The sequence below is a fragment of the Corvus kubaryi genome, unplaced genomic scaffold, assembly GCF_017639235.1.
Source record: "Corvus kubaryi isolate FWS band 111438036 unplaced genomic scaffold, C.kubaryi_AGA036_p1.0 37300, whole genome shotgun sequence".
Lineage (NCBI taxonomy): Eukaryota > Metazoa > Chordata > Aves > Passeriformes > Corvidae > Corvus > Corvus kubaryi.
This window is the reverse complement of record NW_024581093.1, coordinates 688,616-703,436: the sequence shown is the minus strand read 5'-3', so window position 1 is coordinate 703,436 and position 14,821 is coordinate 688,616. Positions and strand designations below refer to the sequence as shown.

The window sequence follows — 14,821 nt, the reverse complement described above, 5'->3', positions numbered from 1 at the left end:
ACGTGGGTCCCTTCAAACTCCGGATTTTCTGTGCTAAGTATGCAAAGCATTGAAGTGCATTTATACAAAATCATTGCAATTCCTTCAGATTGCTTTAAAAATCTGGAGAAATTTGTAGCTATGAGTGGTTTCAATGCAACGCGTGCAGTGTCAGTGAGTCCTGTAAAGAACCAAGCGAATTACAGCGCATCCTGTCAATGAGAAACTGTTTAACAGTTGGGTTTTTTTCTAATTTGGCCTTTTTTTAGTGCTTGGAGTGGCGGATGTCTCCTCTCAAGCTGAGGGCAGGGCCCTGCCTGTTCCAGGCAATGTGTGACACGATGGAACAGCGAGTGCAGCACAGCTGCTTTGTTCTGCTCAGCCTGGCTGGGCACCAGGACTTCTCAGAAATGGCAAATTTTGGTTGCCAAAATGGCATCCACAAGCACGGAAGGACTGCCAGGTTTTTTGGGCCTGCTGCCACAGTCTGTGCTGGCCCAAAAGCCTTTCACCATGAGCAGAATTTCAAGCGACTCAGTGCTGGCAGTGCTGGTATTTTGAGTAAACAGTTTGGAGATGTGGGGAGGTCTCCTGGATGGGCTTGCTCAGAGTTTTTCTCTAAGTTGTGTTGTTCTCCTAAAAGTTTATCCTCTCCATGTCTGGCTTAATGGATTTCTTGGGCTCAAGTGGAAGAGGAAAATCATTATGCATAGCTGGATTTGATTCCATGGCAGTGTTAATGGATGAATTATCATTTCCATCAGGAAATCTTGGTTTATCTTGCCAGCGTTTTTTACTCCAGGTTAAAAAGGAAAAAAATCCACTGATGTCTTGGTATTCCTTGTCCAGCCCTTTGTAAATGGGGAGAAAGCACAGCTAGGAGAGATTGCAGTGATTTTTTTTCATTTTTACAGGTTGAAGGTTTCTCTTAAAACACTAATAAATAACCTGGACTGAGAATTCCAGGGGAGCAAGGCTGAGAGATATTTTGACTTTAAAATCAGGACCATATCCTGAAAATGCTTTTGTCAGAGCTGAGCTGTAGAAAAACCAAGCAAGTTCATCCTGAAGAAAAAAAGTCAAGTTTTGCTTTAGTTGTAATTAGATGTGAGGAAACTCCTCTTTCTTACTGAGTTTAGGAAGATTTTAGAGCCCTGTTAAGATTCAGAATTTGCAGTTCTTGCCAATCTGGTGTGGTTTGGAGCTTCGTGAGCCTTGTGAGTCTGCTCCCTTCCATCTCTGAACCTGAATGTTCTCATTATCCATTGGGAATGTGCAAGGGAAAGCAAGGAAAGCTTGAGCTGCTGTCTCAGTCCTGGGGCAGGAGGATTTACTCGTGGAGGTGCTGCAGGGCTCCACGAGGTGGCCAGTGAAGGAGCTGTGGATGCCACTGGATAATCCCTTTGTAGGATGATCATTCCTCTCAGAACTGAATCTTTCTGTAGATGCAGAATGGAAAATGAAAGGCACTGTTGCTGTATGAAAGATTTCATGAATACCAACTCTGTCCTTGCTGCTGTTTTCCAGGGTTGCATGCCTTGGCCAGCCCCTGCCCTGGGGAGCTGCAGTGGTGCGTGAGGGGTTCTGCTGCCTGGTTCTGAATGATGTCAGAGCAGGATTTGGCAGATGTGGTTCAGATTGCTGTCGAGGACCTGACTCCAGATAATCCAGGTAGGAAGAGATTTACAGCAGTGCCCATTAGCGAGCTGGAAATCACTGCTGAGCTTTTCTTTAGAACACAAACCAGGTTTTTATTCCAAAAGGTGCTTTTTAAGACTATATCCCGTGTTTTCCATAGCTTCACTTGTGTATCTCCAAACCCTTTAGATCAGATTATTTTATTTATTTCACTTTTCTTCTAAAAGCTTTATTGCCTGCTTGTTTTTTGTGCAGGGGTAGGGTAACCCCAAAAAACTGAATGAAATGTTCCTGCACTCTTGTTTTTCTCTAGACCAAACACGTGGTTTAGGCTTTCCCTCAAATGGAAACTGTCACCCATCTGTTAGGAATTGGTTTAGGTGTAAAATAGTTTATCTCAGCCATTATTAAAATTCTTTGGACAGTAAAGTTGAAGAACACTTCTCAAAGCAAATATTGGGATATCCCTTGCTCAGAACTTGACCTCCTAAGTGAAAATATATTGAGATGTTGAGCCTTTGTGGCCAGTGCAAGTCAGTGACTCAAAGAACAGTGATGGAAACGAGAGACATGCACCAAAAACTGCTTTTCTGATACAAAATGAAAAAGTTACCTCAGAAATGTTCCCAGAGAGTTGGAGGAGAAGCTGGGACCTGCCAGTCCTTCATAAGTCTTTGCTCAGCTTGGTAGAGGAACTCAAAGCTGGTCCCATCCCCACTGGCAGATATTTGAGAGAAACCCCAAAGAAGTGTAAAAGAACACGTGAAATATCTTAATTAAATACATTTTACATGCTTTTGTTTTCTCCACTTGAAGTGTTTTTAATCAGAGGTTTTTCCTCTTGGGTTCTAAACTCTGGCAATGCTCTTTTTCTTTGCAGTTGTGTTGGAGAACCATGAGGTGGCAGATGATGATGTGGAACCTGCCCTGAAACGTCAGAGGATAGAAATCAACTGCCAGGATCCCTCTATTAAGGTTATTTAATGCCCTTTCCTGGTTTTATTTCTAATTCCAATGAAGTTTAGGGAAAGTTATCACAAGAATGTAAAATGAACTGTTTATACCTAATACTGGAATTATTCTTGTAAATGCTTGTGCATTTTTAGGCATAAATCTTAAAATGTGGATGATTATCTAGATTTCCAGTGTGGAATTAGTAAAGCATTTAATATACAACATAAAATATCATCAGAATTCATTCCACTGACTCAAACCATCAGTATTGGTACATTTTTTGATAAAGTAAATGAAATTGACCAAGTAAATTATTGTAAAGTATGGTAAACTTGAGGAGGTATTTGTGTTACAATTTGTAGACACTTCCAGCATGTTTGAAGTTATTATTTGAAGCTATCAGCATTCTCCTGATAGATAATTCATATTTAATTCTGGCTCAGGAGCTCAGAACTCGCCCTGCTGTTCTCATTGCTGTGATTTAGGGTTGGTTTGTGCCCTGCAGTGTGAGTACCTGATGAATATTTTACTGCCACCTGTGTAATTCTGTCTTTTTGAGATGATCCCAGGAGCTGGAGCTCTGTGAAGGAGGGATTTGGGGTGCTCAGTGATTGCAGGGCCACAAGATGGCACAGCTGCTGTTTGCAAAGCACACAGGGTGGAACTCCTCCCTTTCATGGCCTGTTTTCCCAGGAGAACCCAAGTGGAATATGTTTTCTTTTCAAAAAGATTGCTTAGCAAAACAGATTTTATTTATTTGCTTTTCTTGATTTGCTGTTCAGCAGGAAGCCGAAGTGAGTGGCATTAATTGTCTCAGAGGTTTTTTGTGTTGATACAATTTCCACTGCAATCATCTGAATTTATCTGTTTGGGCAGGAAAAAAAACTTACTAAACTTTATCCAGGAGGATGCATTCAGAGATTTATAATCCTTTTGTTTTCACATATGGAGTGCAAGGCTTTGGCAAGTCATTAGAAATGATTTTGTGGTGGATGAAATCATCCTGACAAAGTGCTTAGGTGAAAATGGCTTTGGCTGGGCTGCTTTTGGCTCCCAAAGAAAGATCTGGAAGAATCTGAGCTTGCTGAAACGCTCCTGGATGTCATCAGGGTTGGATTTTGTCACTAGACAGGCTGCAAGTTCCTTTAGGATGGGTTCCCAGTCACGTTTATCTGGAGCTTCTTTAGGAGCGAGGATGAACGGGATAAACTCCGCGTGTTTAATCCCAGTTCTTCTCCCTTCCCAGTCATTCCTGTATTCCATCAACCAGACCATATGCCTGAGGCTGGACAGCATCGAGGCCAAGCTGCTGGCCCTGGAGGCCACCTGCAAATCCCTGGAGGAGAAGCTGGACCTCGTCATGAACAAGCAGCACAGCCCCATCCAGGTGCCCATGGTGGCCGGGTCCCCGCTGGGCGCCACCCAGACCTGCAATAAAGTGCGATGGTAAGGGCACAGCACTCCCCACTGCTCTAAAACCCCCCCAAAGCCAGGCTTTGGCCATTTCCTTCTCTCTGCACAGCTGGCAAGAGGCTGTTGGTGGAGGTAGAATTGATTTCTCTGGAAGGTAACTTTTGTAGCAGTTTCATGATGTTACTCAGAAGCAGACACTGGTCCAGGGACACTTTGCAGCTATTCCCACATTTCATCTTAACTTAAGCCAGACTCGTTCATCCATCCCCTGGAAAAGCCTCAGCTGCTCTTTCAGACGGGTTTTTGAGGCTTGCTTTGCTTTTATTCATAGCTGTTTTGACTTAATGAGTTCATCATCATTCTAATTGCTTCTCATTTTACTTTCCTTCACCAGCAATACAAAGGAGTATGTTTTACAAGCTTGTTTGCTAGAGACTCCTGCTAGAAAAATATCTCTGCTTATTTTGGAGTTAGAAGCTGGAGATGGAAAATCTGTTGAATAATCTAATGCCCTTTGCTGAAAGAGCAGGCTTGACCTGCAGTCCCTTTGTGTCTCACTTCCCTAATGTGGTTTTAAATACCTAAATCTTGATGTGTCTGTCATCTTATCATCAAGGTGAGCCCAGCCAGAGAAATCTGCTTAACAAAAGACTCTTTTCTCCAACACTTCTTCCTCTTCTTTCATATTTTTAGAGCTGGAAAACACTTCATACTTCTCTAAATAACTACTTTTTATTCTCCATTACAAAGGTGTGCAGGCATTTTTAATTTTTCTTTTAAGTAGGTGCTGTGTCTGCTTTTACCTCTGCTTTTGAAGGCTTCATGCCTTGAAAAGATTAATGATGGCTGAGTTGTGTAATAACAGAAACAAAGTTCATGGAATAAGTACTCGGATAACAGAGCAGGTAACCAGAGTTTTACACCAGGGTTTTTGCTAAATACTCTTTTATCAGTAATTGTTTCTTAAAGAATCTTCTTTAAATCTGGGCTGATTTTTTTGGTCATTATTTCAGAGATCTTCAAGTTCTTGTACACGAGCTGAACTTTTTACTGTGGTTTGTGCACAAAAAGCTTCAGAAACCTTTGCAGGAACCCGTGGCCCCTTTGGGACCCTATTAATTCATGCTCAGTGAATGCTTTCCTCTGTAAATTGTACTATTTTGAGTTTCTGAAGGGATTTGTCAGACCTGAGCTGCTTTGGTTTGGTTTGAAATCTCTGCAACCATCAGAAATCTGTCTTGTGTGTTGATGCTGCTTCATCTTTTGGTTTGGGTTACAAATTTTTGCTGACAGCTTCTCAGCCAGTCTGACCATCATCTAGATAGAAGTCTTGAAGACAGCAGCATTCTCTGCCCCCAATATTTGTTGCTGTTGGTCTGAAGTTGCACATTATCAAAGGTGTGATGCCAGGAGAGCACTGAGGGCTTTTTGTTCTGGAGCACACTGTGGGACTTGAGAGAAAATAGGGCTGGATGTGTTTAATTTGGCATTGGGGATGCTCCAGTTGCACAGGGACAGAATGTTTCCCTGAATTCCCTGTCTCTCATCCATAAAACCCTTTATCACTTGTTGATTGTTTCCAGTTAAAGGCTGTTCCATCGTAGCAGCTCTGTGTCCTTCCCTCTCCCCTATCCATCACAGAAGGCAGAGCTTCCCAAAAGACTTTGGGATAGGGATTTTCAGATTCTCCACGGGAATGGGACTCTCCAGCCTCCTTCCCCTATTTCTGCCATCAGACCAAGGCTGGGTTTGCTGCTTTAACAAAAAGTTGTGGTTATTGAAGGCTGTCAGGGAAGGCGGTGCTGCACTGCCAGGAGAGCAGCTCCTGGGAAAGAATGGGAGTAAATCCAGTAAATCCCTCGGGATCCTGGCTAAGCCTGAGAATTGGGCCTGTGGGAATGCTGTGAGTTGGGGGTGCTGCTGGGGGGGAGGCTGGCCATGATTCTGCCCCTCTGCCCTGCTCAGGTGAGACCCCACCTGCAGAGCTGCCCCAGCCCCAGAAGGACCTGGAGCTGTGGAGAGTCCAGAGGAGGCACCAGGATGAGCAGAGGGATGGAGCAGCTCTGCTGGCAGGACAGGCTGGGAGAGCTGGGATTGTTCAGCCTGGAGAAGCTTCAGGGTGATCTTATTGCAGCCTTCCAGTGCCTGAAGGAGCCAACAAGAGAGATGGAGAGGGACTTTGGACAAGGCCTGGAGGGACAGGACACAGGGAATGGCTTCCCAGTGCCAGAGGGCAGGGATGGATGGGATATTGGGAAGGAAGTGTTCCCTGGGAGACTCTGGAATGGATTTCCCAGAGCAGCTGTGGCTGCCCCTGCATCCCTGGAAGTGTCCAAGGCCAGGCTGGAGGTGTTCAGAGGTAAATGGAGTAAATCCAGAGGTGAATGGAGCTCAGGATTTTCCTTGACCCATTTATATGATACAGGTGAAATACAGACCACAAACATCTGGTTCTGTACCAGTGGCTAACTGATAACAAGTGTAGAGATAAAAACGTTTATATTTTCATCTGTAATGAGAATGGGACAGTTAAATGGAACTGTAGATTAATTGCACTCAATTAATGAGCCCAAAATCCATCCTGGTGTCTTTGAACAAGACTTGTTGAGGGTTGAACATTGGCTTATTAACGTGGAGGTTCCTCAGATGCAGTTTTGTACCAGATGGGACATTTGAATTTGCTGTATTTTTGTAGGTGTGGATCATTAAAATGTTTCTTTTACCATTCAATTGAATCACCAGAACAATTTAATTGAATTTGCAGAACAAGACTTGTCCACCCACTTCGCAATGTGCCATTTGGCAAAACCTCCTGGCTCCAGATCCCCCAAATTCCAGAGCTGTGTTTCTGCTGTGGGATTGTTTCCTTGTTTACAAGTGGGTTTGGGGTCAAATAATGCAAAATTGAGAGTTGAGATGATTTTAAACGAGGTCGTAAAGCAGGGAATGTGGTGTGGAATGAATCGTAGGGGACTGTTCTAGATGTAGCAAAAATATTGCTGCTCCTGCATGAAACCTTTAGGAAAACAAACAAACCTAAGAAATCTAATCAAGGTATTGGTGCATAAAACCTAAAATAGCCGGAATTCTATTTTTTAAATTTATCAATATCTATATATTTATTTTTTCTGTGAGTTACAAACCCCTTGGCCAGCCTAATTGCATTTTTATCAGGAGGATTTTTACAGATTATAATAAACTATCCCACTATGCTAATCCAGAATTGTAGAAGGAATGATAATTCCTCAGCCCTTATCAGTGAGCAGTGGCTGCTGAGCCTCTTCCCTGTGTTCAGTGCCGTTGATATTATAACTCATTAGGGGATGTAAACCACTTCCTTTCCTTTTATTTCACTCAGTGATAAATAAATTAACGCTGTGAAACCTTCAGGATTTTTGATGGTTTTAACTTAATTCAAGAGCTAATTGTCCCTCCTTGGAATTGCTTCTGAAGACCCTGCATTTGCAGGAAGATTTGAATTGATCGGTTTGGAAACAAAGCATGGATTGAGGAGCAGAGGATCCTGCAGGCTGGAGGGTGAAGGGTTTGTTTTCAAGGTGCAGGTCCGTGAATGAGCCTGAGCTCACACACTGAATTCCAGGCCTGGAAAAACATTTCCCTGGAAGCAGATTCAGCCCTGGAGACAACTCAGCAGTGGCTGGGCCGTGTTTGGGGGTGAGAGGGAGTCAGAGAACAGAGTCAGCAGTTTGGGGTGGAATCAGGGCGAGTTGTCAAGGTTGGATTTGGAGACGCTTTGGAGTTCCCCAGATTCTCAGGAATTCCTGTCACTCCACAGCGATCCAGGTTTATTTATCCTTGGGTGGATCTGAGCCTTTCCTGGGGCCTCACCCAGCAGCCAAAGTGCAGACAGTGGATTCTGGGAGGCCTGGACACAACCACAGCTGGACTTTTGTCCTTGCTTTGGATGGACCCTCTGGGATCGATGAATTCCCAACCTTTTCCTTTCTGCCAGCAGCCGCTGGCCCGGGGAGCAAACGTTTATTTTGAATTCCCAGTTCCAGTGTCCCACCTGGGGATTGTCCCAGGTGGAGTTCTGGGGCCTGGGCTGTTTTTCTGAAGGATTGAGGAGGAAGGGGCTGCAGGAAAATGCCACAATTGGCTGGGATCTGTTCTCACCAGGTTCATTTTGGTTACGCTCCCAGCTGGGGGACAAAGTCAATATTGACACAATGGAAAGATCATCATTAACGCTTCATGAATTTCAAAAATCTGTTTAGAATCACAAGATTTTTAAAGAGCACAGAAGAAGTAGAAGCAAAATTTGGGTATTTTTGAGAAAAATAATTTGGTAAAGGGGAATTTCAGTCAAGGAAGTCAGAATCCGAATGGCTGTTCATAATTTCATGGATTGGGCCCCAGAAGTGTTACTTTTCAAGCCTTTTGAGACCCCTGTTTTCAGTTCTGAGAAAGAGATCAAGGGCTTTTTACTCTGTTTTCAAGCTCAGTTTGTGAATTATGTTTCGTATGGTTTTCACATGAGGGAAGTCAGTGTCTGTCACCTCAGTGCCAGCCCTGAGCACTGTCTCAGCCTGGAAGAATCACTGTGCCTTGGAATATGTGATAAAAACCCCAAATTCCTTCTTGAGGTGCAGTAGAGAAGTTTCTCTGAAAATTACAGTTCTGCCCTGCATTCAGAAATTGGGTTTATAAACAGGACTAATGAAATAAAGGCATTATTAGATTATCTGTCAGCTCCTCTTTCTTTATCCAGGGTTCTGTTGTTTCTTTGGCTCTGGTATGGAAAAAAAAAAAGCCTCCCAAAACCTGACATCTTTAATTCCTTGGAAAGCATAACAATGCTTTCCAAAGTCTCCTAATTTGTCACCAAACTTGTCAGCCTCAACCTCTTGAGGTTTAATTTTATTTTGCCTTCCTGGCCACGTGGATTTCGTGGAGAAGGCTCTGGATTTCTGTGATCCATTCTATTTGTGAGCAACACAAGTTGATACTGAAAATAAGGGCTGGGATTTTTATTAATTCCAAATTCCCCCAGGATTAGGAGGAAGTGGCATCTTGCATTAAACAGCTCCCACAGCAGAGTTCTGGTGGAATTTCACATTCCATGGGCATTGCACTCGGATATGGGGGAGCCAAGCGTCCAGGAATCTGCTGGTGGGATTTGATAAATTGGGAAGCAATGTCTGACTTCCAGACAGCATTTCAGGGGAGAGAGAAAGGTCAGCTATGGAATTAAAGCAACAATTTACCAGCAGCGTTTCAGCTGCCTTTTGGAGAGTTCAATAATTCCTGCATGGATGGGATGGAATTAATCTCTGAAACTTTTCAAACTGACCAAGGTTTGAACTGTGGATTCCTTCTCCCCAGTGCAGTTTTTCTACAGTTAATGGTTTCTGATGAAATATCATTTCTGAGAGTCCAATAATTCAAGGGAGAGCAGGGCAAGTAGCAGCTGATGATTTAGGGCTGAGAAAAGGATGGAAAAAGCGTGGCTTGGATCTTTTTAATTGTGGTGGTGCTGTTTCAAATGTGCCTGTCAGGCTTAAAACACTCAGATGAACTTTTAGAAAGAGGTAGTTTTGAAGTCTTAAAAGAATTTACACTGAAAATCAAACTTTAGGTAATAAAATTCCCTCAAGTTATAGACAAAGGTTTCAGATGTGTTACAAGGGTTGGTATTCTGCTTTTTTTTTGCCAGGAAATTGTACATTTTCCCTGTTAACTTAGCCCAGGATAAATGTGAAATCCTTTAATTTGGAAGGTTTGCAGGATCCCTGTTCAAGCCACGTGTGGATAAACAGTTTATTTATTCCCACTGAGCTGAAACACTTGCTTTGGGTCAGAGACCTCAGGGAATCCTTTTAGTTTCATTTAGAATCAACATCCTTTAATTGCAAGGATTTCTGGGAAGGGAAAAAAGAGGAATACATGGAATCGAAGAGGATTTGAGTTTAGACACAGATTAGGGGGATATTTACTGGTCTAATTAATGTCTAAGAACATTTAAAATCAATTATAACATATTAAAATGTGGGTTAACCTCCTCCCTTGCCAAATCCCATCAATGAGATGAATTCCAGGGAGAGCAGAACATTTAATTCCATGGCTCCATGAGCACAGCCAGCTCTTACATTCCAGGAATAAATGGAAAGGTGCATGACTTGGAATTTGGTTCAGGCCAAACGCCTTCCTAGGGTTCATGCTTTGCTTTCTGCCTAAAGAAACAATTAAAAAATGATTGTATTTAATAAAAGCAGGCAGTTTTTACCTCATGGACGTTGGAAAATGGGATAATAGTTCAGTGAAACTAAACATCTCCACAGAGCAGAGCAGTGGGCTGTGAAAGCCTGTGTTACACACAATATATTTAATTTATTGAGCACACAATAAACAGAAGGGGGCAGAAAAGCCTTATTTATTCTTTTGGGTTCCAGCCTTGCAGAATTGAAATATTTTGAGTGGTACAGTCTCTGGGAATTTGAAAATCCAGCAGTAAAAGCACCCCCAGGAAGCTTTTCCTGTAGCTTGGGAAGGTAATTCTGCCAGGGCAAGAAAATGAATGAAGAGGAGAGCAGGTAATGAGTCAGTGATTAAAGGGAGAAAGTTTGGGAATGACAGGGATTTAGGGGTTGTGTTCCAGAATAATCTGTTGACCAGTTAAGAGCAGATTAAAGTAGCAGCAGTTCTATTTTAAAAGCTGCAAAAACAACCAGTCTTGCTTTTTGGAAAAAAACACAATAATTGCAATTTAGAGTCATTTCAAACCCTCTGGTTTGAAAAAGGAATAATTTACAGTGGGTTTGGAGGGCCCCAGTTTCACTTGAAGCAGGAGGGAAAGGAGCAAATATGGATTCCGAGCTTCCCAAGGATGAACCAGCCCAAAAGGATGGAATTGCTGATCCTGAAGGTCTTTTCCAACCTTTGTGGCCCTGTGACATCTCCCAGGTCAGGGTGAGGTTGGAGCCCCTGTTCCATCTGCTTCCTTTGGTAGCAGCTGCCACTTAAACTGCTGCATTCCCAGCCCTAAGACCCCTCTGCTTGTACTTGGAATGTCTTTCCAAACAGCATTTTTCCCCCTCTTTTTTTTGGGAGCTGTGCATTTTTGCATATCTTGAGCTCCATCTCTTTGTTCCATAAGCAGGAAATCTGCTCCCAATAACTCCAGAAATTGTGTTTTCCATACCAAGGGAAGAGTGGGATTTCTTTAACGTGCCCTCAGGGGATCTGGAAATTAGGGATTCAATCCCAGCTCTCCAAGAGCAGCATCCTTGGCCTGGCTGGAAAATGTCTGTGTGGTGGTGAGGGCACAGAGCTGGCTGGGGACTTGGGAAAAGCAGGAAAAGCAGAGCTACCTGGTGGAAATGATTTACAAACCCCTCAGACAGAGCTCAGTGGTGGTTGCAGGAACCTGATGTTGTATTTCTTTGTTATCTGGTGATCACTGAGGCTTCACTTCCTGTAATTACTTCCTGTAATTAATACCTTGAAAGCCAATTTATAACCCTGCCTCCTCCATCCCCAAGATTTTAGTGCTTAAATCAGACTTATGCTGATACCAGAATTTGTCAGAAAATCAGGAAAACCATCTCAAAGTAACTAATTGTGTAACGAAGGATTCCAAGTCTTTGCTCCTGTTTCGAACTGTGTTCTCTAAACATCCAGAATTTCTATTTTAATCAATAATTTCACTCCTGGAACGTGCTCAGGATCAGTGCAGCTCCCTCATTTCACACTGAGCACAATCTCCACTTGCTGCAGTGCTGCTCCTTATCTGCCTCAGGAAGTTAAGGCTCAAAGAAGGGTAATAACTGTAAATTTCTATCCAGACTGGCTGGAAACAAGATATCTTTGCTGTTGTATTTTTATGAGTACATTTATCTTCCAAAAGGGTGGTATTGACTTGGTAAGTTATGGCACGACCCAGCCTTTTCTTGGCCATAATCAAAAGTAGAAGGCTGATAATTAATGTAATTTCTAGCACTTTTCAATCCTGGTTATGTCACACGTGGGCTGGATGGGTTTTTTGCTATTATTTTCTAATTTTTTTTCCAATTTTTTTTCTATTAAAAAAAAATTAAATTTTTTTTCTTTCCTCTTTTCTGATTTTTTCTATTCTAATTTTTCCCTCTTTTTTCTATCTTTTAAAAATATTTTTTCTTCTTTTTTTTCCTATTTTTCCCTATTATTTTGCTATATTTTTTGCTATTTTTGCTGGGTTTGTGTATTTTATTAAAGGCAAAAGGTTCCTTGGACCCTGTGTCACCACACTTAATTTTTCCCGTTTCTGTTGTGTTCAAAATGAGAATTAAAAAAAATTTTATTGTGGTTTTTTTTTAAAAAAACCAAGATCTAAAATGGTTTTGTGTACCCACAGAGGTGCTGTAAAATCCCTGGAGGAACCAGCCTGGCTTGGGAAGGGGATGGTTTGGGGTCACCTGTGGCTCCTGGGGAGCTGATGAACTCCTTGGAAATGGGTGTTGTCATTTTGGAATGACTCCCCTTGGTTCTCCAGGTGGATTCTGCTTTCCTCAGAGCACAATAATCCCCAAAAGAGATGAAAAGCTTTTAAATTTGATGGGTAAAATTAATCTTACAGCTGGTAATTGGTGTCCTTCTGACTCCAGCCAACCAGAGGCTCCTCTGTAGGTGAGGATGGATTTTGTCGTTTAGAAAATCTCTGATTTTACTTACTTGAGTTGAAAATTCGATGCTGACTGCTCTTAAATTGTTTGGATAAAGCCTCATGTGCTTTATCTTTATTATAAATTGATCCCAGCCCTCTCAGCTCTCAGCTCCATGAGTTTTTCCAGCCGTGGCTGGGCTACTTTGGCTTGTCTTGTCCCAGGACCTCATCCCGGGGCTGTCTCTGTGGTGTCTGCTCTGGGGGATGTTCAGAATCCAAAGAGAATTTTTACTGCCTGAACTCTCACTGGAAATGATGGATGGCACTGCTGCTTCTTTGGCAATTGCCTGTGACTGGGCCATGAATTTGGGAGTTTAGATTCAATGCCTGAGGTGCCTGAGCAGCCTTGGCTGCCCACCTGCTCAGTGAACAGTGTGCTTGCTGACAGGTTTGTTCTCTGGAGGAGCTGTGTTAATTTGGGGGCATAAATCCAATGTAATTTCTTCTATTCTTTGCCAATTTGTGGTTTTGTTTCAGGGTGAGATCCTGGGTGGGTTTTCTCACTCCCTTTTGGATAGGGATCCTTAACTGTGGGAGCAGCAGGCAGAGGAAGCAGGTGGCCATCAGGAGGAAGGAGCATTTTGACATTATCTTCCTAAATAATGATGAAAAGATGCAAAGAGGGGCTGCTGTGAGGGATGAACACGAGTGTTAGTGGAAGATAAACTAGAAAAAAACTAAGGAAAACACCACATTGTAAAACAATATTTGTTATATTTAGATTTTCTCCCTGGTAGGGATAATTGTGATATTCCTCCACACATGAACTGGACATTGAAATCTTCATCCCCAGCAGTAAACTGGGAAATACCAGAGTTTAAATTCTCTTTCCCAGACTTGCTTTCCTTAAGGCTGGAGAGTTTGCCAGCAGGAATTCCAGCTCCTCTTCCCATCAATGCCTCTCCATGAACTGATCCATGTGAGCGAGGACAAGGGGAGCAACAAACCTGTCTGAAAATCTCACTCCAAGTTTGCTCTTCCATTTGGAGAAACACTTTTGGTCTCGTACCTCGTGGAAGAGACAAATGTCAGTTAATTCCTTCTGCCTGATTGTTCTGTCTCTCCAGATGGAAAGCTCAGCTGGGAAGAGGAGGAGAGGATGGTCCTGGCATTGCCAGAAGTTCTTTTGTGTCACTGGCTGCACTCTGGGTGATTGGCAGGTTCTTGGCAATGGGACCCCAACCGTTAAGATGAATGATCAGATCTGACTCACACATTTTCCATACTGAAAATGACCTTTGGCAGCAATTTCCTCATGCAAAATATGGACTGGCCTTTTGTAGAAAGAAAATATCAGAGGCTAATCACGCACACTTGAAAATCATTAGTTGGTGTGTTTACTTTTCAGGAATATTTTCACCTGTAATTTGGCAGATTATTTAGTAAACTGCATTAAAAATAATTCCCCAAATATCCTAATAGCTGCAGGTTGCATGCATTTCAATTTTTTTAGAGAGTTGTGTCCAAGAATAGGCAAATTGCTGCTCCAGTCTCTCCAAGTCCTGATGCTTCTGGGGAAAGGGATATGTGAGCACAAGTGGAAACTTCTGGGGCCTGTGCAGGCACTCTGGGTTTGTGAAACTCCCCCTGAGCCCCGCAGTATTTTCCTTCCATCTTCCCCCTGAGTACTGGCAGCACTCAGGAATTGCTTCCCTCGGGATCTGAGGGAATATCCAAAGCTTTCCTCCTCCTCCTCCTCCTCCTGGTTTGTGTTTTCTGTATTGTAGTACAGCAGGAATGGTTAAAGTTGTTTCAGCTTCAAAAAGAGATGGAGAAATTGAAGAAAGGAATTGGAATAATCCTGCATGAGGATGCACTTGGCTGTAATGAATTTTAATGGATTTTTGTCGGGGTGGCCCAATATTTTGCTTTTATGTAGAATTCCATTTTAAATTTCGTGTCTATTCAGCAGATTTCTAAATAAATCGGAAAACAGGGACTGGAACATCTACAGGGAAGTGAATGGGAAGCTGTGGAGCTCCCTGCCAGGTGGGAATTGGGCTCTGCTCCCAGGGAACAGGGGCAGGATGAGAGGGAACGGCCTGAAGCTGCTCCAAGGGAGATTCACTTTGGACATCAGGAGGAATTTCAAGCAAGTCCATAAAAATGAACATTCCTAAAACAAAGCAGGGGGGGGGGGGGGGGGGGGGGGGGGGGGGGGGGGGGGGGGGGGGG

At 43.0% G+C, this 14,821-nt stretch overlaps 1 protein-coding gene across 1 annotated transcript in view; it reads left to right on the top strand.

Annotated features, from left to right (window-relative positions):
* The first annotated feature begins 1,167 nt into the window (after positions 1-1,167).
* Positions 1,168-14,821, top strand: part of LOC121664427 (BTG3 associated nuclear protein) — a 105,379-nt gene continuing 91,725 nt past the window's right edge. The window contains exons 1-3 of the mRNA XM_042027731.1: positions 1,168-1,650; positions 2,498-2,592; positions 3,818-4,019. Of these exons, the coding sequence (XP_041883665.1) occupies positions 1,581-1,650; positions 2,498-2,592; positions 3,818-4,019 (367 nt within the window). The 5' untranslated portion in view covers positions 1,168-1,580. The remainder of the gene's footprint in view (positions 1,651-2,497; positions 2,593-3,817; positions 4,020-14,821) is intronic.